A 26,817-nucleotide genomic window follows, 5' to 3' on the forward strand; every position below is an offset into this window, starting at 1 on the left:
CGAAACTGATTACCATGAAGCAGATCAGAGTATAGTGTGGGCATCCACGAGGGGGGGTAGGGGGCGGTAGGGGGGAAACAGGAGTGTAGGATTGTGGCATTGTCAACCGTCAGTCCAATTACCGCACAGATGGGGGATGGAGGGGGGGGAAGTGATGGTGTGGTCAGGCTTGTGCTCCTCTTGTACTCTTCCTCTCATTCGTTTTTTTCCTGTTCTCCTGCTTCCTCTGCTTCTCCTGCAGCCACGGCCCATAACTTTTTCAGTTAATGAAGACATAAAACCCAGTGGTGTGGCTGCCACGGCAGCTGGAGGCCATAAAGGCGGCAGCACCAGAAACAACAACGAAGGAGCCTGCCTGCCTGCCTGCCACACACTGCTGCTGCTGTTGCTGCTGCTGTGGCAAGGTTTTTGTTTGTTCTTATTTCGCGGCGATTTTTTTGTTTATTTTTGCAGCCACAAGAAAGTTGCCACAGCCACAGGGAGAGAGGGGAGAGGGAAAAGGAAGATATCTAAGTGAGTGATAAGAAGAATGAAAGCTAATTTTGGGTACAACGAAGATGGGAATACCCTTAAGGATCCATTGGGAGCTAATGGGTGTCTGAAATACCTATAGTACCCTCTAGAAGGGTATCAAAAGGGTATCAGGCGGGGTATGGGCCCAAAGGAGACTGGCGGGAGAGCACCACCCCACCACCCCACCACCCCACCAGCACCCTCCCACCATCTCTCTGTATATACCAGAAAACGCCATTTTGCTAAAAGTTGTTGTTGCCTCGGCTGGTGTCTCTGCCTCTGTCGCTGTCAGTGTCTCTGCCGCGTCGCTGCCGCTGTTGCTGTCTCTGCCCAGTGTCGTTGTCGCTATCAGCGCACATCAATGGACCAAACGAACGACATTCGTGGCGACACATTTCGGCGCACATTACGTATACGTATGCGTGTGCCGTTGGTCAAAGCGAAAGAGCAGCAGACGAAAGAGCGAATGGCAACAGCAGCAGAAGCAGAGACAGCAGCAGCGACAGCGACAGCAACAGATGAGCGTGCGAGCGAGATGGCCACAGGCGGGAGATAGAGAGCGAGCGCCAAATGAGCAGCGACTGAGAGATAGATATGATAACGAGGAGAGGCAGCAGCGACAGCAGCGGCAGCAGCGACAAATGTTGGCCACGCCTACGCGTTGTCTTCTGGACAGAAGCGAGAAGCGCAAAAGAAGAGGAAGACAAGCGAGAGAGGAGCAGAGAAGAGCAGACACAGAGTAAAAGTTTTTACTGTTTTAACCTCCAGTCAAGGACCTCTCCAGGCATTGTCCTTGGTAGACCGCCAGTCCCGTTGTTGGTGGCCTCTTAACACAGTTCATTAATCAAATGCCAACAGCCACAGAGCCACAGAAGCTCTCTCTCTCTCTCTCTCTCTCTCTCTCTCTTAGCCATAATAAAATAAGGTGCAACAAGCCAGACGGCCAGACGAATTCGTCGCGGCGAATATGGCCCGCCAGATTCTCTCTCTTTCTGGACAAAGCTCCACCCCAAGCACACGAAAGCGCAGACGCAACAGAGAGGAAGAGAGGGAGCGATGGAGCGACGGAGAGAGAGAGAGGAGCGGCAGTGGCAGAGCAGAGAGCACCCTGCTGCTGCTGCTGCTGCGTTTTACGATGACAAACGAATGACAGACAAACTCTCTCCACGTTTCTTCACTGTGTGCTGTGGGGCCGGGGCTGTGGCCGGGGTTTGGGGCTGGGTGGGGGAGAGAGAGAGATAATAACAAAGAGATAAGGGAGACGACAGCAGAAGGCCAAAAGCAGCGATGGCTCCCATTGAATGCCCGCCAGTCAGAAGCGTTCGTTCGTTCTCGTTCGTTCGCTCGTGCTGTTGTTCGTGTGGCCCCCCGCCTGCCCCCTGCCCCCACCACCGCTTGCTGTTGCGCGCGTGTGTGTTTGTGTGAGAGAACTGTTGCTTGTGTAAGTGCACAGTGGGGCAGATGTGGCTGTTGTGGGGGCGGGGAGGGGGGTGACACTCTGGCCAGTGACAGTGGGTGGAGTGTGGGCGGTGGCTGGGTCTCCAGGGGGGGGAGGGGGAGGGCATGGTCTGGTGGATGCCTTGGGGAGGGAATTTCTGCTGCACGATTACCTCATACTGGAAATCGCATCTCTCCTGTATATAAAATGAATGTTTCTTCCCCACTCTTTCCCCGCTTTTTACCTCTCTTTCTCTCCCCCTCTCTCTGTGTCTCTATATATCGCCAGTTTTATATATATTTTTGAGAGTGTTTGTAATTTCCTGATAATTAAATGAACGCCTGAAATTATTGTATTTTTCTCTGGACCCCGCACTCCCCCTGGAGGAGTGAGGGGGGGGGGGCTGCCGTGTCTGGGAAATAAATGGGAAACTCTTAGGTTGGATAATGAAAATGGCTTTCGCAGACACTTTTCACTATAACTTTTTTTATGACCGCAATTTTAGGTTTTTAAGCTCTTAATTAGAGAGAGGATATTCCCTAGGAATAAGATATATAAGAACTCTCCGAAAATCATAGGAAATTAAGACGAGTGGAATGTGATTTCATATTAACCCTAGCTAGAGTCCTCTTATCATCAGCCGCAACCTTTCAAGCATGAGAACATACATAAGTAGGTCGATAGATATCCCACCCACTGAAACATTATATAATTTCCTTTCGCGGAAGCTCCCATGTGGATGTCAGAGTATTATTTTTGGCACAAATTTCATCAGCCTTGAATTCTGTGGGAAATAACTCAAAAGTTATGGCTATGTAATCCTATATTCCCGCTGCAAGATCAAGAGCGACTATATATAGAACAATGGCAGCCCCACCCCCCCCACCGGAATGGCAGCCCCCTCTTCCACCTCCGTCATTCAGTCGTGTGTGGCGCCCCAATGACGTGCATAGAGTTAGATAAACAACAATAAGAACTGCAATAATACGCCACATCGCATGCGGGATGCCAAGATCCATCCGTTTTGGCCAATTATACGTTCCATAAAGCTGACCCAAAACGGCTGCAGCCACACAGCCACCGCCACAGCCACTCGGCCATCATAAAAGACTGAAAAATCTTCGCATATTTTACGAGATGGAACAAAAACAAATGTTTTTCCCTCGGTTGACTTACTTTTATTATGAGTTTTCCACCCACTCGCACGGGCCTGTGGTCTCTGCTCTCTCTGTGTTTTTCCAGTGGTCTGGTAATAAGGAGAAAAATGCGAGCAATGCGCTGGAATTGGAACGCAACTAAAGGCGAAAATATAATGCAGACTGGTGGGGAGAGGTGTGGAGGGGAGGGCAGGGTACAGGTGGTAGGATCTTGGGAATGAGGTGGAAGTCACGTCTGGAGCTAGGAGCTCGGAGCTAGGGGTTGGGAGTGGGGGTAGGGAGTACACTTCTACCAGCATGAATAATTAATGTAAGCAAAATATTGATTGCATGTACTTGAAAAGAGTTCCAGCGGACAGCCAGGATGACGAGGACGACATGGACGACCACGACGATGACGACGACGACGACAACGTCCGACATTGTCGGGCCTATGACAAACGACTGACACGCGGACTGAGCAGTGCGACAAATGCAACCCCCACCGCCACCACCACCACCACCGCAGACAGTCCCACCCCCACCCCCACCCCAACCACATCTCACACTCCCCCACGGAACCCGCTCTTGACCGGAGGGGGGAGGCCTTTTGCCTGCCCATTGGCCAGAGGGTGGTCCTATGGGATAATGGTGTGGGTGTTGCATAAATTGTGCCTCTGTGCAGAGGAGAACATAGTTGGCATGTGCATGGCCTGTTGGGCTTTAATAACAGCCATATAGATAGATGGCTGAGATAACAAGGTTAAGCGAAGGACTTTGCGGTGACTTCCAGAAGGGACTGGGGGTTTCCCTAGGACTTGGGACTCTCCTTACAATGTTGAGAGAGGAGGAGGAGGAGTATTGAAAACGTGGCTACTTGGAGAGGAATTCTGAAGAATGGCTTGGGATTAGGCCTCAAAGGTAGAAAACTTGTAATAATTTTGGATATATATCAATGGATATATGGTTATCCAAGGGATAAATACTCCTACGCAAAGAGGCCTTCTATAATCTTCTATAATCAGACGAGTATCCACCTTTTTTAGTGCCTGAAACATTGTCATTTCCCATAGTATCCCCAATGACAGCCCCGGAAAACTATCCACCAACCCCAGACACTGCTCCGCCCTGCTCTGCGGGCCCCAAATTCCATCCCGGTGAATGCCTATTGGATGGGCACGACCCGTGTCTCCCCGCCGAGTGCGATGCGGGGAGGGTGGAGGGTGGATGGGGGGGACTAGGAAACTTGCGTGACTTCATTTGCATGAATTACGTTGCGTTTTTTGTGGCGTTGCTGGAGTTGTCGTTAGTGTCCTTTCGCTGCCCGCACCCATACACTCACTCACACAGATACTCGTGCACCAACACTCGTGCCTCGGGGGCGCCTGTGTGTGCCGCGTGCGGCGTGTGGTTGGTGGTTGGGTTTTTTTTTTCGGGTGCTCCACTCGTGCCTCCCTAATTGCCACCTCCTCCGCCGTCAGGGCCCAGCGTCGTCGCGTAGTCAGTCTCCGTTGAGCGCCGCGCTTTTTCTCCTAAAAGAAAAACTTTTTTTTTCGTGCATATGAAAAAAGGAAAATAGAAAACAGTGGCACGGGGAACGGGGGTCGGGGGCTGGCTGGTGGACAGGTGGGTTGGAGGTGGGCCTGGGCCTGGGTCTGGGTCTGGGTCTGGAGAGAAAATAAAACTATAACGCGGCAGGCAACATCGCATAGACGAAATAGTCGGCATAGTCTGGTCGCTCCATTCCGTTCCGTTGTCGTCGGGCCCGGTGGTCGTCATCAGTCGCGTCTGAGGAGCTTCGACGGGCAGGTGTGTGCCAAGAAGAGTTCTCTTCCAGTTCCAGTTGTAGTTCCAGTTCCCGTAGCGCTCTCTGCCACAGGCAGTACGAGGCGAGGCAGCAGCAGAAGCAGCAGCAGCAGCAGTACGTGCAACAGTACGAGGCAGTAGTACGAAAAGTTCTGGCAGTTTGAGTGGAAAGTGGAAAGTGACCTGCTCCAGCGAGTGCCTTAAACTGTGTGTTTTCTTGCCACACAGATCTCCCCCAAAAACAACAACAACAACAACTCCACTCTGCCGTCGGAGTGCTCGGGGGAGTCTTCGGAAACGGAATCGGAGTCTTCGGAGTGCCATAAGTGTTTTGTTTGATTTTTCTCGATACGCCCGCCTTCCGCGAGTCCAAAAAAGGACAACAACAGGCAGAGGGAAATATAGCCAAGATTTTTTGCCGCGTTAGACCCCCCGAACCGCCCCCTGAGTCCCCCGCCCCCCGAACCAGGACTGTATGCAAATGAAATTGTGTCGGTTGTCCACCCCGAGCCCTGGACTTTCCTGCACTTCCTTTGTGTGTTCTTGATTTGCAAAAGTGATTTCTAATTGTTTCGACTTCCACGGGGATACGTTAAGAGTGCGAGAGGGAGAGGGAGAGAGGGAGTGCGAGTGCGAGTGTGCGAAGGGAGGCCCTCCCCGAGAGTATGTCAATGTCAATGTGGGCCCGTGTGGGCTTGAACTCAACTCAAAAGGATTTCAATTGCGAATTCAATTCCCTGGGTGTTCGATTTCTGGCCATGGATATGCAGCAACTCTAGATTAATGACGTCACTGCTGGAGATTATCATGCGATCCAAAGCGATTGCTAGGAAATATAAACAGGGTGAGTAGGGGAATATATTTGCGAGGGAATTGTGGAGAAAAGTATCACAGATGAAGCAAAAGAAACCAATCAATGAAACGATATATAAATATGTTGCTTACAAGTCATAATCCGATGAGGGGAAAACAATATTTTACGGCACCTTTTATTCAATAGTTACTTATTTGTTTATCGATTTTAAATATAGAAATTTATGATGATTTATGGAATTAAATTTGAAAGCTGAAACTTGGATTGGAACACTTTTGATGATCATTATCTGCATTCGACAATCGTCTGATGCATTATAATGTCCATAGGTGTATCGATAATAATCGATAGCACTCAGATAACTGGTATTATTTGCAGCCCTGTCGATAACTCATACATAAATCCTTTTTAATAGCGTCTCTGACCTAATATTTAATATAATCTGAAAATAAATCAAGTAAATTCTCGGATCAAGTTGGCTATTGAATTCGGTCCTTATGTTATCGTATGGAATAGTCCCCGAAGAACTGACATGCTTGGAAATGAAATTTAAATGTGCCTTTCCCAAAAATAAATCATACAAAAAGTAAAGATATAAATTGATTCAATATTTGAAAGCTGAATCATTATTCCATAAAGAAAACAAGCTAATAAAAAAATATGAAATATATGTTGAAATGTCCCCCTGGAGGCGCATAAACAGAGCCATTTCCGGGCCGCCCAATCTGTGGTCTGCCGAGGATCCCAGGAGACAAGCCGCGACGCGATCTTGGCGGACATGCCATTGCGGAGCCGTTTGACCAGCTCGTGCCCGTGCCCGTGCCCTCTAACTAATCTCCAAATATCTCCCCACATCTGTTTCAATTAGTTGACTGGCTTTTAGCTTTTGTTTTATTTTGGGGGAAACAAACGCGAAGTTATTCTCCATTCTTCGCAGTTCCCTTGTGCCCCCGATAAAGCATTTTATTTGGTCTGTATTTTAAGCAGATGCAGAGCAGGCAGGCAGGCAGGCAGGCAGGCAGCCAGCCAGCCAGAGCTGTTCAGTCACTGGTTTATCAGTCGAAAGTTTTGAAACACACATTTAGAGATGTGGATGCGGGATGGGGCTGGATCGGAATCTGGGTCCAGGCAAGCGGATGATGACAACTGCCATCAGCCGCAATCAACTGACATTGAAAAACGTCCGAGTAGTTCCCATACGGCCGATGCTGATTAGCCTATTACGAGCCCAACGAAATGACATATTGCGAAACATTCAGATATTTCAAATTAGTACAACAACTGGGCTGCGGAGATTGTAAGAGACTCTGCGAAGGGAAACACTCGGTGGAATAGGGGTTTCAAAGGGGACAAGAGGATCTTTGAAGACTACTTGGATCTCCCAGTCTTTGCTTAGTCTTATCTTCACCTTAAAGAAGGTATAAAATTCCGATATTATGTGTTCTGTAAGGGCACCACGAGGACCAAAGAGTCTTTGAAAGTCTGAACAAGGTTCAAGGTACCATAGATATATGGTCTTTCACTCAATTATGCCCTGACAGTGTACTCCCCCCCTTCTGCAGACTCTTCTCTTGCCATTTTATGCAAAATTCCCCTGTTTATAGAATTCTGATCGCTTCTTCCGCCACCCCATTGTATTATCCATTCACCGGATTTCCTAATGGCATTTTCATATCGTTATTTTCCTGGGGGGCCTCTGCCAATGATGCAGTGCCCCCATTTCCCAGAACTGCGAATTCCTGTGGGTCAATTCAATAGGGTGACTCCTGTGCATTTCTTGGATTTCTGCGAAAAGCAATAATCGAATGGATGGGCACTCGAGAGAGGCTCGATTCCGCTTGTTCTATTTATGTGTTGATATTCTAGGGGCAAACGCAGATAGAAGCTGGCCCCGACGATTGGAGACAAAGGCCGGGGCACAGTTGAGTCAGGGAAAGCAGCGGAAAGGGGGGGGGGGGATATTTATTCAATGATTCCCCAAGGCAGAGACGCATAAGTTTCCACCAACTCCTCAGGCGTACATGAGATTACCCAAAAAAGTACAAAGAAATAATTGCAAAATTCCCCCCCTTAATCGCGGGTCTACGGGCGGCGATAAGCGAAAGTTTCGCACCAGTTTCGGGGGACCATCATCAGGAGGCATTACCATTATTATAACCATTACTACCATCGCGGCAATCGTGATCCGATCCGCTACTCCAGTCAGTTGGTGTCGACTCTGGCCGATAGCTCTGCTGGGGCGGTAAAATCGCTATCGGTATCAGCATTTTTACGACCTGAGAATCGATTGTATTAAGAGCTATTAAAATATTTTCTAAAACCTCCTATCATATCATTCAATTAGGCAAGAAACGGCTATATATAGGATCATAAAACAGCATTCGGTCGCCTGATAATGGAAGACTCGAAGACCAATCATTCTCTGCTCAGTGCTCTCTGGTCTCTGTTCTCTTTCTCAACACATTAAAGCCTCATAAATACATCAAAATAAAAGTGTCGCACTTGGAGAATTTACGGCACGCTGGCAGATAGTGGAGGGAAGACTTGAATTGGATTCGGCGGTGTAAACTTGGTCAGATCGCTCGGATAGATACAGATACAGATACAGGCTTTTGCAGTAGACAAAAGTTTTTCGGTTGCCCACCAGAGAGAGAGAGGGAGATAAACGCCAGATAAGCAATGGGATCAAGATTAGGCAGTGGTTTTTCGGTGGTGCTCTGCGATGTACTGGGCTATCAGTGGCTATGTGGTTTATAGCAGGTGCCATTGGATACTCTATAAAGCAATAATTTATGAAGTTCCCTGTGGCTACTTGACTTTTGTTTTCATTCTCATCTGCGAGAGAGTTGGCAATGTCTCCCAATACCCCAAAAGTGGGTTAGGCATACAACCCCCTGCCCCATCAGGGGGTAGGGGGCCCCTCGTCGTTTCCTGATGATATCATCTATCAGTGGGAACACGTCCCAGTATAGTTTTATTGTGCACTTCGCTTATACTGGTATGCGCATGCCCTCTCTTCTTTATTTCGGATTGCGTTGCTTCATCGACAAATTATCATCATCGTTGAGGTGAACTGGACGGAGAGAGGGAGGCGGGTACAACCCGAAGACGGCACATGCATCGCACCTGATATTTTTATGGATTTACAACCACCGAATTATTCTTCCAATTTCGACAATTTATTACCAAATACACACACGTTGGACATTTATTTGGTCGTTTCAATACGCTGCTCCATTCGATTCCATATTTCACTCACCAGCGACGCTTTACTGTCCGAAAAGCAAAAGTGTTTTCTTGTTTTCTGTCGCTTCGATTGCAGACAAATAACCAGCCCGGTAAGACCTTGTTGTCTGGATAGAAGGCGATGATAGCCCTGGGCCAAGTCATACCAGGCGTATACATTATATTGCCAAGACAAGGGGCTAGGAGTGGGTGTAGAAGGGGGGATCTTTGGAGTCTCATTAGGGGTTTAAAGATGAAGGAATACCCAGAGAATAAAGCTGGGTTCTCGGTTGTTTCAGACCTTCATTCCGGCTCCAATCAGGAGTCCCTTCCTGGGTGGCTTCCAACCAGCCTAATCTGAACGACCCACTAGTCGCGTTTTGTCTTTTGTTTACAGCATTACGTCAAGGCGAGGCAAGGCTTCTCTTTCTGATTACCCCAGAGACAGTGTCAACATATCGTTTATTTAGAATACGCTACTAGCAATTGTGGTGCCTGGAAGGGGGGATCGGGGGGTGTCTGGGGTGTCTCCGATCGTGGTATATGAGCGGGCTTGGCTTTATCGTCGTGGCTGTCAGTATCTTGTCACTGTTCTATTGTTTATGAGTGTGTGGCACTTGTCTTACAATTGTATTTATGCTTTCGATGCGGGAGAAATGATATTCTGTATACAAATAGTATATACTTTCAGTGGAATAATCTTCGAAGAAGGGGTTTCCTGGGAATACTGCCAGACACATGTGGTGTATGCATTTCAACAAAATGGCTTGAAACTAGACTTGATTGACTTTCAGGCCAAGATCTAGTATGGGTTCCACATTTCAAAGTCCAAATTGTATTAGATAATACCATAAAAATGGGCTATGAATATGGCTTGTTAGTCAGACGATAAGACGTTGTAAAGATAGTCGAAACTCAACGATATTTGGTCTTCGTTTACCCATTCATTCAGTGATAGAGGAGGCCAGGTGTCAAGCCACCTTCCCTGCTTTTCCCTGCTTATCCCTGCTTTTCTCTCAGTGTTCTTTGGGGTTTTTCTTACGCTAGAGTTGTATATTATGTTTTTCTATTGGAGAATAGATAGTAGGTCTGTTCCAGATATCAAAGCCGAGTGCATAGTACAACAGTGCACTGTAGATCGCCGGCGATCGAGCCCAAGAGCTCCGTGTGCTCCGAACGACTCTACGTTTCGATCGTTTCTGCGGCTTCGACTTCGACTTCGACTTCGACTGTTGTCGGGCCTGGGACTGCCGACGAGGGCTACGAATACACTCACACTCACTCTTGGGGGGACTGGGGGGGGGGACTGGGGGCTGCCCACGAGCACAGCACTTTAGAATCGGTTTGGTTTTTTTTTTGGAGGCTATTTCTATTATTTATGTATTGTCACCCAAATGAAACGCGTCCGCGCTCTCTTGAAAGTCGTTATATATAGAAAACATATATAATATACGAGTGGGGGCGCCAGAGCTCCGTCCGGTAGAGGCTGAGAAAGGCAATCAATTGCGGAGAAGCCAGCGAAAGGCTTAGTCTGTGACAATTAGTGCTCTTCTGTTGTTCTGTTGGTTCTGTGTAGCGTCGGCAAAATGCAGGCCAGTCCTCGAGTACGTGATAGATGAGAGTCCCGCTCCCCCCCCTACACCCCTCATCGAAAATTCAACGCAAAAATGTGCAAAAAGAAGTTATAAAATATATTTCTCACGCTAATTAAAAAAAAAAGTGTAGTGCAAAAAGATTAATAATCGAAAGTTACCTGAAGATCGGCGAGGCGAGAATTTTGGTGCGAAAAACCCGCAGGAAAAAGGGTTTCAAGTGAGTGACATTTTCCAATTAGTTGCAGGACGAAACCCGCTGGCAGATGTGCTCGAAAGTGTGCCGGGACAGGAAGCCCAAAGAACTAAGGGATACGTCTGCATCCGCTGCAGATTGCATTCGCTCAGGGGAATCCCGATTGAGGGCGCGTGCTGCACAGATACCAGAGAGATCCTTGCAGCTTTGGCTCATATTAAGTTACGCTGTCTGTTCACGCCCTTGCCGCATTCCTCCGTGTATCTGTGCATCGTCATCTGGCAATCTTAACGGTTTGACCTTGCCATAATTATAGGCCTGACCCCAGCCCTCTGTCTCGTTGCGTTTGACTTGAGCGACTTGCCCCTGGCTTCTGTTCTGTTTTCTGGGGGTTCCTTTTCGAGAAGAGCGACTTCCGCTCCGCCTCGAGAAACGCAGAACAATGGAACAGCAGTCGGAATGGGAATCGCAATCCTGGAGTGTTCTGGCATGTCAATAAGACACACATACAATGGAAATCGCAAGGTTTACAAGATCGGCATCAGCATAGTCCCGACTCGTAGTCGTCCTCGTATGCATGCCAGGAGTAGGCTCTGTTATGGCACTCGAGACCCCGAGACTCCGCGAACAATGGCTGACGGTTGGACGGGGAAGACTTTTGCTTTTGATTCCTTGAGGAACTTTTCTGCTCTGCTCTGCCGAGTGTTCTTGTGCCCTTCTTGTAAAAAAGCCATACACAAAAGCCCCGTGCAGCCAGCCTCTTTGTCCCTGGCCTGCCAGACAGTTAGAGTCAAAGATCAGCCATCCAGCTGAGTTAATTACAGCCGACAGAACTTCCACAGAGACAAACCGGAGTCACTGACTCTGAATGGAACTCCATCGGCGAAACAGTCGACCAAAGGAGGAAGTCTACCAGCCAGTCTACCATTCGAGGGGCCGAGCCGAGGAGCAGGGGTGTGGGCAGTGCCCGAGGACATTCAGCTGACGATTGAAAGATCTCAAGTATTGAAAGATCATTGTACGTTTCGGTGTGTGTTTTTTGTTTTTGGCGCGCTAGCATTCAAATTTCAGCAGTTGGAAGTGAAGTCTTGAGGACTTCTTAAAGGGTTTGAATCTAGAAGAAACTTTAAAGGCAGGAGGCTTCTTTAAATGGGATGATGGTTACATATTTGATTTATCTGGATGATAGATTCGAAACACTGGTTTAGTAAGGGTTGAAGGCTATGGGAGTCCTTTCAATTATGGAAAATCAACTAAAGGGCAAAGGAATGCATTCCAACACTGATTCTACTTCAAATATTACAAATGTCATCCAACATTACACTACAGGATCTTCTACAGCAGCTTAGGCAATGCAATAATGACTAAATATGGCCGTCAATGAAGGCTTTCCGTTCTTCATGGATCTCAAATAGAGGAGGCATAAAGCTATACCTGAAAGATAGCCCAGAGATCTAGAGAAACGACTTTCTACCACATAAAACAAGGTCTGGATGATAGCCATTCTTTTTTTAATTTTTTAGACGCTTTTTTAATTTGTCGCAAATGAAATTAGAGTTCAAAATCGCAGTCTTTGGACTATATTTTGAAATTTTTATACCGATATATTTTCTATATATTATAATGATATATTTTCGAAAGGGTATTCTCTTGTTTCGAGAAAAGATCTCTTCCCATTGACCTGTAAATACAGATACAGTTTTTAGATATATCATATATCATCTTACGGATCTCTTTTACTCTCACTTCCATAAAATATTCAAAGATAAATCCATAAATTTCGATACTCCAATAATTCGAACATCTTTTTATGGCCTTTTTTTCGTGCAATTAATTCCGTGTAAATTGTCTGTTTCGATTATTCATGGAGGAACCGAGCAGAAGGATCCGCCCCTTTTTTCAATTTTCCACTCGTTTCGGTGAGGCGTGTTGGGCTAATGAATTATGAGGCATCATATGCAGAACAAACCAGACACAAAACCAAAGCGAAATGCAAATAAAAAAGATACAAGCCTTTTTCTATCTTTCGGGTGCGCAAAGCCATGTTAAAATATGTGACAGCGGGGCAGGGGCAGGAGCAGGGGGCAGGGGAAGAGTGACTCGTTGTCGATTATGTTGTTTTAATTTAACGCTATTAGCAGAGTCACAGACCCTGCCACGAAGCGGCGGCAACAAACCCCTTGCAACCCTTAAGCGTCCCTTGGATGATGACATTATAGCGACTCCGAGGGCGACTCGCACCCGTATATGCATGGCCTGAGGTCCTAATTGAGTCCTGCTGCTGTTTGACAAACGCAAATAGATACGGCTACAGAGATACAGATACACTCGGCACACATGGAAAATACCTACAGATAGGAGGACTCTTTCCATCGAATTGATATTTTATGAGGCGCCCCTCATTCCTTTCGGAATGGCATTATTAGGGGGCCAGGGACAGGGCCAGGGACTGCCCTCAAGTGGCGTTTTCTTCATGCAAATAAATAACAAGTGAACGAATTTATGACCCAATCACAATACATTGACAGCCCTAAGCATATGTAAGCCAAAAGGGGGAAATCGGTGTCGGTGAACACTTAATTTATTTGGTTTAGACCGATACGATACGATATGGTGGGAAAGGAATTGGGCCAAGCATAAGTAGAAGTCTGGGTGTGAGAGAGCCAGCCAGGAGATAGGGGGAGAGCACTAGAAGTCCCTGTAAATTATATATAATTTTTGTATCAATTAATAAGAATTTAAATATTACTTCTCGTTAATCTTCTCCTTATAAATGCGTATTAAACAATACTTTTCCATTCTTTATATAGAATGAAGATAAAATGTATCCACAGCTTAAGCATAAAGATATTTATAAAAAAATTCATATAAATGATACACTCATATCTGTCATTCGTACGCATTTGTGAGCAATATTGATTTAATTTATATTAATAAATTTAATTTAATAAATAATACAATCAAGTAGTGTGCAGAAAATGCCTGCCACAAATTCGTTTACTCACTTTAACCATCAAAAGTCTTACTCAATGGCCAGTCATCTATGCGCCCATCCACTGGGAGCCTCTGCACCGCCTCTGCCCCGCCTCTTCCCCTTCTTAAGTGGCGGCTTATTCACACAAATTCCTGGGGCCTGGCGCCGGAGCAAAAACAACAACAGCAGAAAGAACCCCCAAAAAACTTTAACGACAGATAGAAAATTAAGTTGCAAACAAAAACCCAAAAAGCCCATGTACTTGTCAGCACCTCACCCCCCCCACACACACACACACACACACAAATGCACCCCACACACACACAGACAAACAGACAGAAAAGCGGAAAAAAAGAGCAACAGAAACGAAAGGTGGAGGAAAAGCGGAGGAAAGCAGCGCCACGGCGGCACACTTTGCGGCAGAGGCCGCAGGGCTAAAAGTCGTCGTCGCTTTCAATTATAGCCAACACACACACACACACACACAGCCAGAGAAAGGCTGTACACACACCCACACAGAGCCATTAGCCTAATGTGTGCTTATTGCGCACGCTTTGGAACAGACGTCGGTGGGTGCTGGGGGGGGGAAGCGAGAGAGAGGAAGGGAGAGAAAAGCCCGAACCACATCAAAATGGATGCTAAGGATACGGCAACCGCAAGCCAGAAACTTGCCACTTGCCACTTGCCACTGTCTGACGGCTGGGGAGTGGCGGGCGGAGAGGGGGGACTGGGAGGTGGGGCGAACCGCAAACAAACAAACAAACAAACATATTGGCTGCCAAAGAGAGACAGAAAGAGCAGAGCACCAGCATCAGCATCTGTATCTCTCGCTTTTGTATCTAACAGTATATACCGTATCTATGTATCTATGTATCTATAGGCATGTATAGTTCTATATATAGATGTGCATAATGAATGCGAAGATGTGCCCGCCCTATTATCCTGACTCTGGTTTCAGTTTGCTGCTGCCGTGGCTCCTCCCTCAACTTCACAACTGTCTGTGTATCTCAAAGATACATAGAGCAGCAGCAGCAGCCACGGCAGCATTCTGATAGGAAAAATTGAGCAGCAACAGCGACATGAGGGTAAATAAGGTATGCCCTCTCTCTCTCGCCCAGCAGCTGTCCCTCTCTCTCGCGCTGTGGAGTATCCTTTTCTGAGAAGAACTGCCCTTAGGAGCTGCAATTCGAATCAGAATAACCAAGTTCTGAGATAATAATAATGATTGTGGTCCTCTGCGAAACTGACACAGATTCCCACCGAGAGAGAGAGAGAGAGAGAGAGAGAGAGAGCGAGCGAGTGAGAGAGAGTGCAGAGAGCGAGAGAGAATCATTGCCGAGAGAGGGTACAAAATATGCTCTCTCTCGTGGCGGCTGCTGTGGCTCTCTCCTTTTCATCCCCTGCTGTTTGCCATGGGAAGATACACAGATACACAGTCATCATCGGTCCTCCCGATCATGGGATGAGATGATGAGGACGATGCTGCCACCACCACCACCGAACCCAAACCCAATGCAACACAAAACAACCAACCCAAAAAGAGATGCTCGCCGTGGACTCCCTGCCATTTACACGAAAATTCCCATTTGTCCGGAACCAGAGACGAGGCCAGACCCCGGACACAGCCCAGACCGAGACCCAGACCCATCATCACCTCTAGTCAATTCAGTTCGTTGCAGAGCTCGCTCGCAATCGGAATCACAGTCTCAGTCCCAGTCACAGTCTCAGTCACAGTCTCTGTCCGCGTCGTCGCTGTCGCAGTTGCTGTCGCAGTTGCCGTCGCAGTCGTTGCCGTTGCCGTCGCAGTCAACGTTTGAGTTTCCATCCGTGCGAGTAGGTTTGGTTTTTTTTCGCGCTATCCGTTGCGTATCCGTTCGTGGTAATCAGTATTGCGGAGACAACCGGCAGATAAAGACGACACCCAAACCAAACCATAATCCCCAAGAAAACCGAAAGGAAAACCTCAATATAAACTCGAGTTTATTGGGAAAAGAAAACCCCCCAGCTCCCAGCACCCAGCACCCATCGGCGCCTCCGGTGTGTGGGCCATGTCGCGACGTGTGTTATGAAAAAGTATTGTTGATATTGTGATAATTACTAAGTGAAATCCACGAGTATAAACGGAATCATGCTGTTCGATCGATATGTCATATCAGGTTGGTCTCACGGCTCCAGCAGCCAGCTGTATCTGGTGGCCGGGACTTAAAGGGAAAAAGGCCCACTTACCTTCGATTCAGTCTGTGATTTCTGGCCCAAGTCTGAGCAACAATTGCGATTCGAGTAGTGATTCAGGAAGACTATCTATTGTGTGAATCGTATGAGGAACAATCGCTGATGAGTAAACAGCCAAGTGCCGAGTGCTCAGTGCCCAGTGCTTAGTGCCTAATAGATGTCCAATAGATTGATTCATTCGTGGACTTTCTCTTTCCAAATAAAAGCCCCAATCAGATAAGATTGTGCAACATTTTGCCAAGAACATCTCAGCCCTTCTGAGAGCATTGCCTTCGAGCTAAAACCATTACAAACTTGCGCCTCGCACCCCTTAGAATCGTGGCCCTACCTGGCTTATCAAGTCGCAGTTGCAATTAACCATTTATGGCCGGGTTTTATCAGCCAAATGTGATTACCTAAACAAGCAAATTAGCCCAGGGACGACGGAACCCTACCGAACAAAAGGGAAAACACTTGTGCTTAAGTAAAAGTGAATAATTGAATGGCAAGGCAATCCCACCCAAAAGAGAACCAAACTAATCACCAAAGCAGAGCAAAGCCAGGCCGGAGGGGACTCCAGACTCCGATCCAGAGATGAGTAGGTCCCTGGAGTAGGTGCGAGGATGGAGGGCAGGGCGCGGCTCTCGAGGGCCACTTCAAAGGCCTTTCGCTGGACGGTGCGATGCCTGTTCAAACAGATCGTGCCACAGGATCCTCAAGGATGTGCGAAATGTGCGGCACCGCACCTTACCTTACCGCTTGACCAGTGGCCCATTGTATTCCACCGAACTGTTTGCCTGTTTCCCTGGCCTGTGGGTTATTTATATGGCCGATACTTATCTGCATTGCTGCCTGTTGACCAGTAATGTGGTCGGTTGTCGGTTGTTGGTTCTTGGTTGTCGGTTGTCGGTTGTCGGTTCTCTGTTCTGTTTGTTATCGCTTCGACGCGTTGTCATATTTTGTCTAACAGCTCAAATTACGATTTAGTTTCAAGTGTTCGAACAAGGCGGATGGACAAGACAAGAACCTTAACAGCAAACACCACCCCAGATACCCCGATACCCCCCCGCTACCCCGCTAGCCAGATAGTAAGACAAATACCAATAATCGACGGGTAATTTGTGCGTGTCTTTATACATATATGGCTCCATAGATACCCTTGAATTAGCTGTCACTCTAGACCCCCCCTTCGATTGGCTCTCCCTTCAAGCAAGCCCTGACTTTACTGTCATCGGATGTGCTCTATCTAGTCCATCGATTAAGCTGTTCCATCCCCAAGGAATATATCTAGTCAATCGGCAAATGTCAGACACTGGCACATCGATTAATTGTTATTAATTTCATTAGCAGAAATACTTGTGTAATTTCATATCAAAAAAGAAACTTCTGTTTGCAATATTTGGAATACTTTCGTGTGATATTTATCCAGATGCTATTTGCTCAAGTTGCTGTGTAATCGGAGATGTTTCAGGTGAATGTTGGGGCTGCCTAAGAACACTCTTCCGTAAGCGGGGGCCCAGGCCCCTTCCAGTGCTAGGGAGACACATGTCGCCTGGAGATAGTAGTGCTCCGCGATGGATGATAGGCATTGACAGAGTGATAGGCCTTGTCTTGCCTACTGCGTGAGGCTGTCAATCATTATTTTGGGCATTGGACTGGGCACTGGGCACTGCACTGTGGGGCCAATTGCAAAATCACTGAAGAGATAGATAGAAAGGGGAGTGGAAAATTGAAACGATTGTCATCGCAACTTGAGGGTGCCTCCGTGTCCGTATCTATTCTATTTTGGGCTGACATGACAGGCATTTGCTGATTAGGATTACTGCTGCTGCTGCTGTCGCTGTCCGGAAAGTCACCTCTAATCTGTATCTCTGTATCTCTGTCTCTCCCCGCACAGGCTCTAACGGCGACGACTACGATCCGAGTGTTGTGCGCCACCTCCACCACCATCATCACCATCACCTGGATCTCAGCACGCGGGCGCCGGCCTTCGGTCCCCTGCCGGATCACACGCAGCTTCCCGGCGAGGACTCCCCCTCGTTTGCCACCCGCCACCACCTGCCGCCACAGGCGCCCGGCTCCACCTCGCCGCCCCTGGAGTCGCAGCCACATCTGCAGCACCAGCCACAAGATCAGCAGCATCTGCAGCACCACCAGCACCAGCTTCAACAGCAGCCACCGCCGCCCACGTTGCCGCTGGCCGGCTCCTCGGCCGCCTCCAGCATGGAGCACTTCTTCAACGACCAGGCCCAGGCGGAGCAGCTCCTCCAGGAGTGGGCCCGCCGGCGCGAACCTGTCTGTGATCTGGATATCCGTGATAGTGGCGTCTACGCCAAGACGCATCTGCAGCGTGGCACCCGCTACGGGCCCTTCCCCGTGAAGCTCTGCCATCAGCCCAACGATCCTCAGCTGGCATGGAAGGTGAGTGTATTTGTATGGGAAAATGTAGCCATTTTGTCCCCAAAATACAACTAAAATTCTCTGCAAATTCCACCCAAAAAAACTGAATTTCTTTCCACCACAAAACTGTCCTTGCCTGGCATCCCTCTCGACCAAAAACGGACCTTAAGCCTTTCACATGTGTCCGCATTTTGGCATTCTCAAATTTCCGTTGTTTCGGGGGAAATTTAATCCCATCAGAGCCCATTTTTATGTGCGAAAATTGCACAAAAATTGCAACCGAAATGAATATCATGCACTCTCGCATTTTTTTTTGGGTGCTTTTCTATAGAAAATCAAACGATTGGAAAAAGATTTGATTAGAGGCGAAGGGAAACGGCAACGGGGCTGGTATCAATTGTCAGTCAAATGGGCCTAATCCCTGGCCAGAGCTAATTTAGCTTCCTTACTGCCGCGCCCGACGAGGCATGCAACCAGGACGAAAATCCACAAAGTGTACCCTAAATGAGGCTTAAGTTGAGGCCGGCTGATGATTCCAATTAGGCCCTCTCCCTGTCCCAGTCCCTGTCCCTGTCCTCTGTCCTGGTCCTCCCGATGAACCCTTCGATTGATTGTCAGTCAGTCAGTCAACTGACACTTTTGCGCCCCTGATCCCCTCCCTCTTCTCCTCACGGCCATCCTCTCTGCCTGACAGACAATCCAATCAAATTATCGCGCCTAGTCCTGTTGACAATTTGTAGCCGAAAAAGGGATCTCTCTCTGTCATTCAGGTATTTGCCACTCGAGCCACTGGAAATTGCAAAAATAAACCAAACCAAAGCAAACCAAAGCAAAGGAACTGAAACGGAATTGTACTGATCTCTCTGGCGGTCCCTTCGTTCGCAGCAGCCTTTTATTTCTGGATGATCCTCAAATCAAGCGCACTTTTCCCGTTCACATTTCCGTTTTGACAGATACATTGGCCGTGTATCTGCTACCGTTTCCATGCCTGATCCTCAATCCCAGATCCTCTATCCTCACAGATCTCTGGCAATTCGAAGCCAGTTCTCTGTCCTCTCTGTCCTCTCTCTCTCTGCGATCTGTGCGGTGTGTGAACCCAACACTTTGAGATTATCTCTGGCGCGTAAATATTTTTCTTGCCCATTGACTGTGTCATGTTTTGCTGCCTCCTCTCCTCTCCTCTCCTCACCTCGCAGGCTGTGGCCTCCTTTTTAATAAAGTTATGAATAGCCCCTAGCCAGGGAGGACATGTGTGATGCCTGCGCCGGGGATTATAGCCACTGTGGGTCTGTGTTTGTCTAAGCCCCAGACAGAGCAATTGTCAGCAATCATTGGCACAGTCCTGTCATGGATCCTGTGCATATCCTGATGATCGTATCTTTTTTAGTGACTGTCTCGCGTTGCAGTTTCCGTTGGAACGGACATGTGAGTTTGCCTAAAGATTGTCTTGAGACGATCTCACATATCTGATTTGTATCTTTCCTTCGCGGCTGCGGGGCTGAGGCAGCTGTTGTGGAACTTTTAAAGGGTACTTGTCAATGGGAACTTGATAGAGCAGTAGATTGGCAGAGGAAGAAGTAGGTTTATGAGGTGTTAAACCATAAATGGATGAACCTGAGGGACTTCTTTACTCCTTCCCAGAATGTGGAAACATAGGAGGAAAGCCAAAGAGCCAAAACATTTAGAGGAAGTTCGAAGTAAAGGGATGCCCATAGAGAACCTTCTAGGGAAGAACCTCTTTCAACTTCGAATAGATCTTCTTCGAAATACTCATCAAAACCATCTCCTTTAAGCTGATTCGAGTTTTGAAAGCACCTTTTCTCCACCTAGTTTTAATCTCTAGCTCTTCTACGAGTACAACCTTTTTACGCTCCTATTTCTATATCTCCTTTCGCACCTAGTTTTTCATCCTTGAAGCCTCTGCTGCCTCCTCCCATGGCACGCCCAACAAATCCTCTAGCCCAACCCTTCCAATTATTTATATTTTTCTTTTTGCAACTATAACTTGTGTCCTTCTGCAACATCAAACGCAGACGGTGGCAACCTACTTGTTTGAGGAACCTCTTGAGGTCTGCCTCTGCCACTGCCCCGCCCGCACCGCATCCCCTTTGGCAGGACCGCATCTCGTTCAAATATAAAGTTTATTTCTATATTAATTTGTTGTTGCTGGTACATATATACGTGTATATATATTTTCCCTGCATATGCCACGGCGCAAGAGGCCTCTTGAAACGTTGTTAACTTAATTTTTGGAGCGTGCACCACATACATGTGGCAGCAGGCTCTCTTGATGTACGCCATGCTCTCTCCTCTTCTCTCCTCTCCTCTGCTCTCCTCTCTCCTGTATAATACACACACTCCAGACTCTCCCACTCATCGAGGCACACACACACACACACACACACACAGAGATGCACACACACACACATATACCACTTAATAATAAACTGTAAAATGCCGTTTTTCCAAATGACTTGATAGACAAGAGGCTGACGGCGACGGCGACGGCTGTGGCTGCGACTGCGGCTGTCGACGGTGGCCGCTGCAGCGACGGCTTCAACGTTGCGCATACGCAAAGTCATTCAGTCAATAACAATTGTGGTTTTTGGTTTGATTTACATACTCTTTTTTTGGGGAAGGGTATTACGACCTAAGATGGGGTTTAAGACTTCAATCAAAAGAAGCAAAAATAACATTGATTCTTGATTAGACTGTTCTGGACAATCAATGTGGCCATCAATGTATTTCAAAGCCTTTTTTGTTTAGACTTTTCATAGTTCCTACTACTTGATTCCTTCCTTCTACTTACATATGTATACCTATCGCAATTGCTTAGATTGTATCACAATTAATCCTTTTCTCAACGTTAATTGCAATAAAATTCTTGAAAAGTAGTAGAAAATATTTCTAGTCCAACTAATTCTCATATATCTGTGAAATCCTTCTAATTTTCGTTGATACCATTATTAGACCTTATATCTATTCCCCTTTTGCAAAAATATCCCCTTAACGAATTCAGTCTTACTAAATGGAGTTTGGGCTTATATTTCTTTGTAGGAAAACTGATTTGTTTCCTTAGAATATAAACAAAAATTTAAAAGTTGAAGCATTATATGTTTTCCTCCCTCAAGCAAAGGCTAGATCTACTATATCTTTCGGCCCTGCAAGAGTATCTTCACCATCGACTTTGAAAGCCAGCCTTTTCTGCTTGTTCGATTTTGATTTTGATTTTCTGTGTGTGTGTGAGTGTGTGTGTTATTTCCCCCCCCTCGAACTTTCGGCGTCACAGCGTCTAAGGCAGTTTTCCCATTGGCAGCCGAGACGCCGCCGCCGCTGCCGTCGAGTCGCAGTTAACGATTTGTTTAAATTATGCGTATTTTAGCTGCCTTTTTTTTGCCTTGTTTTTCGCTGGCTGCAGTTGGCGCCGCTGCTTTTATTTTGTACACAAAAACCGTCGGCGGTTTTTTTGTTTTTGTTTTTGTTATGCGGCTGCAGTTCCCCCGACCCCCCTCGCCCCGTCGCCCACCATGCTGTGCAGTAATTGACCTTGATGTTGTGGGCAGACTTGAGGGCGGCAGAGTCGTTGAAGGCGTCTTGCTGCGTTGGCTTTAAGTGTGGATAATGCGGATAATGGGTCGTAAAAGATGGTTAAACGGCGAGTGGTCCACAATGGGGGCTGAAATGCAGTAGAAGTTATTGAATGAAGGATACTAGAATAGTTTTCAGGAGTTTTTAGTCACTAATGTGTCCCCAGTCTCGTCTGGAAGTAGTTTTACATATATATTTTTATGCGCTACAGTTCCCAGGACACAAGCTTTCCCACTGAAAAAGGCAATAATTTTTAAAAACTATTAAAAAAAGATGTCCATATAATAATCGAAATTTACATTCTACATGTAACACAAGTAACTTCTACTTTTTACGCTGTATAACAACTGAATTGGTTTGTGTGTTGGCTTAGCCAAGACAAACTATGATAAATAGCACAGTTTGCCTAGCTACCGCCACAGATGGCGGCAGCTGTACTCCTTACAAATTTTTGTTTAAATTTTGATAAAATCCATAAAAAATCATTAAAAAAGTACAAATTAATATTAAATGAAAAATCTTTTGTTGATGCAGGCCCATGCTGGACCCAACTTTAATGGCTGGCTCGAGCCCACATCGGACGTGTCGACGTGGCTGAAGAAAATCCGATCCGTGAAGGACATCGAGTGCATCGAAGAGGCTAATTTACACAATTACATAATGGGCGGCTGTGTAAGTACCACCACAACTGCATGGACGCGTGCCTGCAGGCACTCTCACTAATTTTTGGGACAATTTTTTACAATTATCAAATGCATTTTTTGTGTCGTTTTTCATCTCCCCCTTTCACACGCAGTTGTGGTACGAAACGAATCGGTACATCAATGCAGGCAGTGAAATGGTCGTCGATGGCCGGCCCAAGACTCCGTACCAGATCAATGACAACTTTATGGCCGGCGGCGGGGTCCTGGCGGCAGCAGCAGCCGCCGCAGCAGCCGCAGCCGCGGCAGCAGTCGCCTCGGGAGCCACCAGCGGCGGGGGGAGTTCATTACCCAGCGACGATCGAAGCGATCGAGATAATGGTGAGTGCTAATATATCACAATACCCCATAGCCCCGATGTGATGCTGGTGTGTCCAATAAGCAGATAGATACAGCCAGCTGTGTGTGGTGGCGGTGCGAAGGGCAATTAACAGAGCTGTCGGTCTGTGGCACGAGCGGCACGGTAGACGCAGATCCTGCAATCAGATCCCCAGCAGCACCCGACGACAGCTTATGAGGGTGCACACGCACACGCACACGCACGTACAGCTTCCCTATATTTCCACCCCTATTGCAGCACCCTTTGTGCTCCCTCCTGCTGCCGTTCCTGTGTGTTGCGCATGCGCCCGTGCAATATAAGGCAACCGCACATGTTTTCATTTGTTATTAAAATGTTTGATAATTTCATTAGAGATCCATCATCAAACAAAGGCTCGGATGATGTTAGCGATACGCATTGCGCGTCGAAATGGCACACGCTCAATTTAAGCCTAATCCCGTGCAGGGCTCGACACTGCCACTGCCACTGTCACTGCCACTGCCACTGCCACATGCATCCCCTTTGGGTTTTCGAGGCGTGTTTGATTATAAACATGTGGGATTTATGGCTCGGCCTTTGTTCACACTCTTTTCCCGTTTATCGGACATTTAAATCTCATATTTTGCATTCGAAAAAGTGTTTTCACTCGCAGGAGTCAGCTTAAAATTTGAATATTTAATGAATTTAATGGACACTTCCATATGCTCCTTGTCGCTGGGCTTATCTGCAGATCATAGTTGCTTTTGCCATATCTGAATACTTTTCAATTCAATTAAACCCAAGCCCGGCCCAGCCCAGGGACTAAGTCACAGTCCTGTCAAAACCACTCGCCTGAACCCGAACCCCAGCCCGAAACCGAACCCTAAACAGAGCTTGCACTCCCTGCGTTTTCCCGACGGACACGGCCACGGCCACGGCCACGGACACCTGTGAAGGACTCCCCGCTTGACTCTACATTTTTAACGTATTTTCTGACAAGTTTTCTCCCAGCTCATGGTCCGCTGAGCAGGAGCAGGGAAATTCAGGCCAGAAGACGAGGTCCTTGAGCCCACCAGATGGGTGTAGGGGCGGCGAGCGATCGCTGTGCCGCACGGGGGTGGCACCGCCATGCGACAAGGGAGGTGGCAAGGAGTGATCGGAGGAGTTGTGGTGTGGTTGCAACGCTCGCAAAAGATCGCGTTGGGTTTTGGGAGGGTTTCTTTTCCGTCGACTTTAGACCGTTACATTTGTTTTTTTGGAATACATAATGAAGGTTCTGTTCCGTCGACTATGGGAATTTCCAGGCGGGAAAATGCAAATGTTTTGGGAGGAGTGGGACAGGCATTTCGATAGGGAAACAATTCTACAGCAAAGCATGGGAACGGTATGGAAATATATTTGCAAGAGATCTAGAAAGAACTTTTTGGGGGGTTTATTTGGAACTATATGAAATATATTTATATTTTCATTCTGAACTAAACAAATCAGGATTGTATATTAGGGAAAAGATATAGAGAATTAATTTTAAAATACAAAAAAATATATAGAGGACCTAAATTTAAGGAAGAAACTTATCATCAAACCGAATTTAAGGTCTAAATGATTCAAAAGAAAGCTTAATTTAAATTATAAATTCTCTAGAGATTCCTGGTGTATTTCCCGCCACATCTGATAGAAAAGTCAGCGATCTATGGAGCTCTCTAAAGATCTTATTAAGGCAGAAATAGTTCCGACATTCCCTGCCCACAAGACCTTTAAAAACTGTCAAGGATTTCCGTAAATGATAAACCTCATAAATCAAATCAATATAGAGACCTCAATTCAATGAAAACCTTTAAAACAGTTCCCCTTTTCATTTCCTTGACTCTCAAGCCGTTCGCCCGAAAAACAGAGCCACCAACCAACCCACAAACATGTCAACTCTGACCAAACCTTGACTTCCCCCTGAACGAAAACCATTCCCCAAAGAGTCTTTTGAGATGGCTTTCGGCTTAAGACGCGGCAAGTCTTCAATCGACCAATCAGACAATGGAACCAACTACAAACTATGGACACCAGGCGTCACATTTAGATACTACGTTCGTGTGTGATTCGAATAGAACACACGCCAAAGAGCAGAAAACCAAGCCCATAAGCGAAATCTTAACTAACTCCGAGAGGCACAAGCGGAGGGGATTGATACGGATTGACACATTGTCGCCAGCCAAATCTGATGGATGATTAATGAGCCGACAACAACAGAGAACAGAGAACCAAAAACAGAGTTCGAATCGAAAATTGAAAAAAAAAAAAATAAATAAAAACCCGGCTTGTCTCGTGTCGCGTCTTCGGCTAAATGATCATCGTGTGTCAATTTGGGCATCATTAGGAGTGCTACCCAGGCACGGACGGGGGACCTAACCCTTTTTTTTATGGGCTGTTGGTTTTTGTTGCTGCCAAATCGATTAGCAGGCGGATCTAACTCTGGATTTTGCAGCACCAACAACGGCAGCGAGCCAGTTGTAAGGTGTAAATAATTCAATCAATCATTTGTCAACAGTTTTGGCTTCCGTTTAACTAGGAACGCCCCTCCTCCGAGCTCCCTGCTCCCTGCTCCGAGCTCCGAGCCCCTGTTCAGACTTCATTTCAGGGTCAGCCGGTGGCACTTGGAAGCCAGGCAGCAGCCACTGCCAGCTTCTGTGATATGTAATTGGCATGTCAAAGAGTTTTACTCCCTGCCCCAAACACCTATACGATACTTCATCTGTTTCCTCTTTATTCCGCATCCTGATTCGCCCAGACTTAAAATCTGAACGGGGCCGACAATAGATCCATTGAATTGTCAGCCGTGTTGGGCGAGTAAATCAATCTGTCCGCTTGGAGAGCGACAGCAGCTGTTTGAGGCGAGTGATAGATAGATGGAGGACTTGGACTTGGACTGGGATTGGGACTGCGACTGGGAGGGAGATCGGGATCTGGTGAAAGGCGTGAAAGGATTGTTGGAGGCCCCTGTGCCACGAGGGGCGGGGCAGTTGTTAAATGATAAGGCATTGATGATGAAAGGGTGGAGGGTACATGTGATCAATTGAATGGAGTTGGATTGGATTTTAATGGGGAAGGTATTCAAGAACCAAAACCTCTTTCCAGAAGAAAAGTCTCGAAATTTGTAGCTTCGAAAAGTTCTTTCTTTCCATTCAAATATCCCAAAGATCGCCGATCTTTAGAGCACAACCTTCTGGGTTCCCAAGAACGAACGAACCCTTCGAAGAACACCATCTGTCGCCGTCCTGCCTACTCCTCCCCCCTGAAGGCTGTGCTCCTACCTATGCGCCCACCCCCTAGGGCTATGCTCCCTACTATCCCACGCTGCCCACCCCCCTGCCATAAGGTGGCTCTAAGTTCAAGTGCAGGCCACAAGGAGAGACGCGACTACGACTACGTGGGAATCTTCTAACGACTCCAGAGTGTGTGTGTGTGCCCTCTTTGACCATATTGCACACGCTGAAAATTAACTTTTGACCCAAACAGCAATTACTTCAAAGCCAGAGCATATATATTCATAATGTTGGCCAAGGGTGGGCCACCCCCGGTGACGTGGGGGGGTGGGAGGAGTGTGGGCTGCCTTGAGAGGCAACACCTGTGCACCGTGCAACGTGCAACGTGCACCGAGCGAAAGTTTTCCGTGTGTGTGTGTCGGGGTAAGGTGCTATATGACTTTTGAAACGAAATCAGTCCAACGGAACCGATCTGAACGGAAAGAGAGCTAAGGGGGTGACCGGTGACCCTTTGGATGTGTTTGCATGCATAATCTTTGGTCATCGCCATCATCCCTTAGCCCTGCGCTGCTCCTGCTGCTGCTGCTGCTGCTGTGTCACCTGGTGGTAGTGCCCAGTCCACCCCATGAACTCCTCTCCTTAACTCAACCTTTAATAGTCATTTCCCCTTG

At 47.2% G+C, this 26,817-nt stretch overlaps 1 protein-coding gene across 1 annotated transcript in view; it reads left to right on the forward strand.

The window, feature by feature from the left end:
* Positions 1-26,817, forward strand: part of LOC6589773 (transcription factor hamlet) — a 38,832-nt gene that overhangs the window by 7,041 nt on the left and 4,974 nt on the right. The window contains exons 2-4 of the mRNA XM_026988269.1: positions 17,803-18,326; positions 22,428-22,565; positions 22,690-22,915. Of these exons, the coding sequence (XP_026844070.1) occupies positions 17,803-18,326; positions 22,428-22,565; positions 22,690-22,915 (888 nt within the window). The remainder of the gene's footprint in view (positions 1-17,802; positions 18,327-22,427; positions 22,566-22,689; positions 22,916-26,817) is intronic.

This window comes from Drosophila persimilis, unplaced genomic scaffold (assembly GCF_003286085.1).
Source record: "Drosophila persimilis strain 14011-0111.01,24,50 unplaced genomic scaffold, DperRS2 tig00000191-arrow-pilon, whole genome shotgun sequence".
NCBI classification, from domain to species: domain Eukaryota; kingdom Metazoa; phylum Arthropoda; class Insecta; order Diptera; family Drosophilidae; genus Drosophila; species Drosophila persimilis.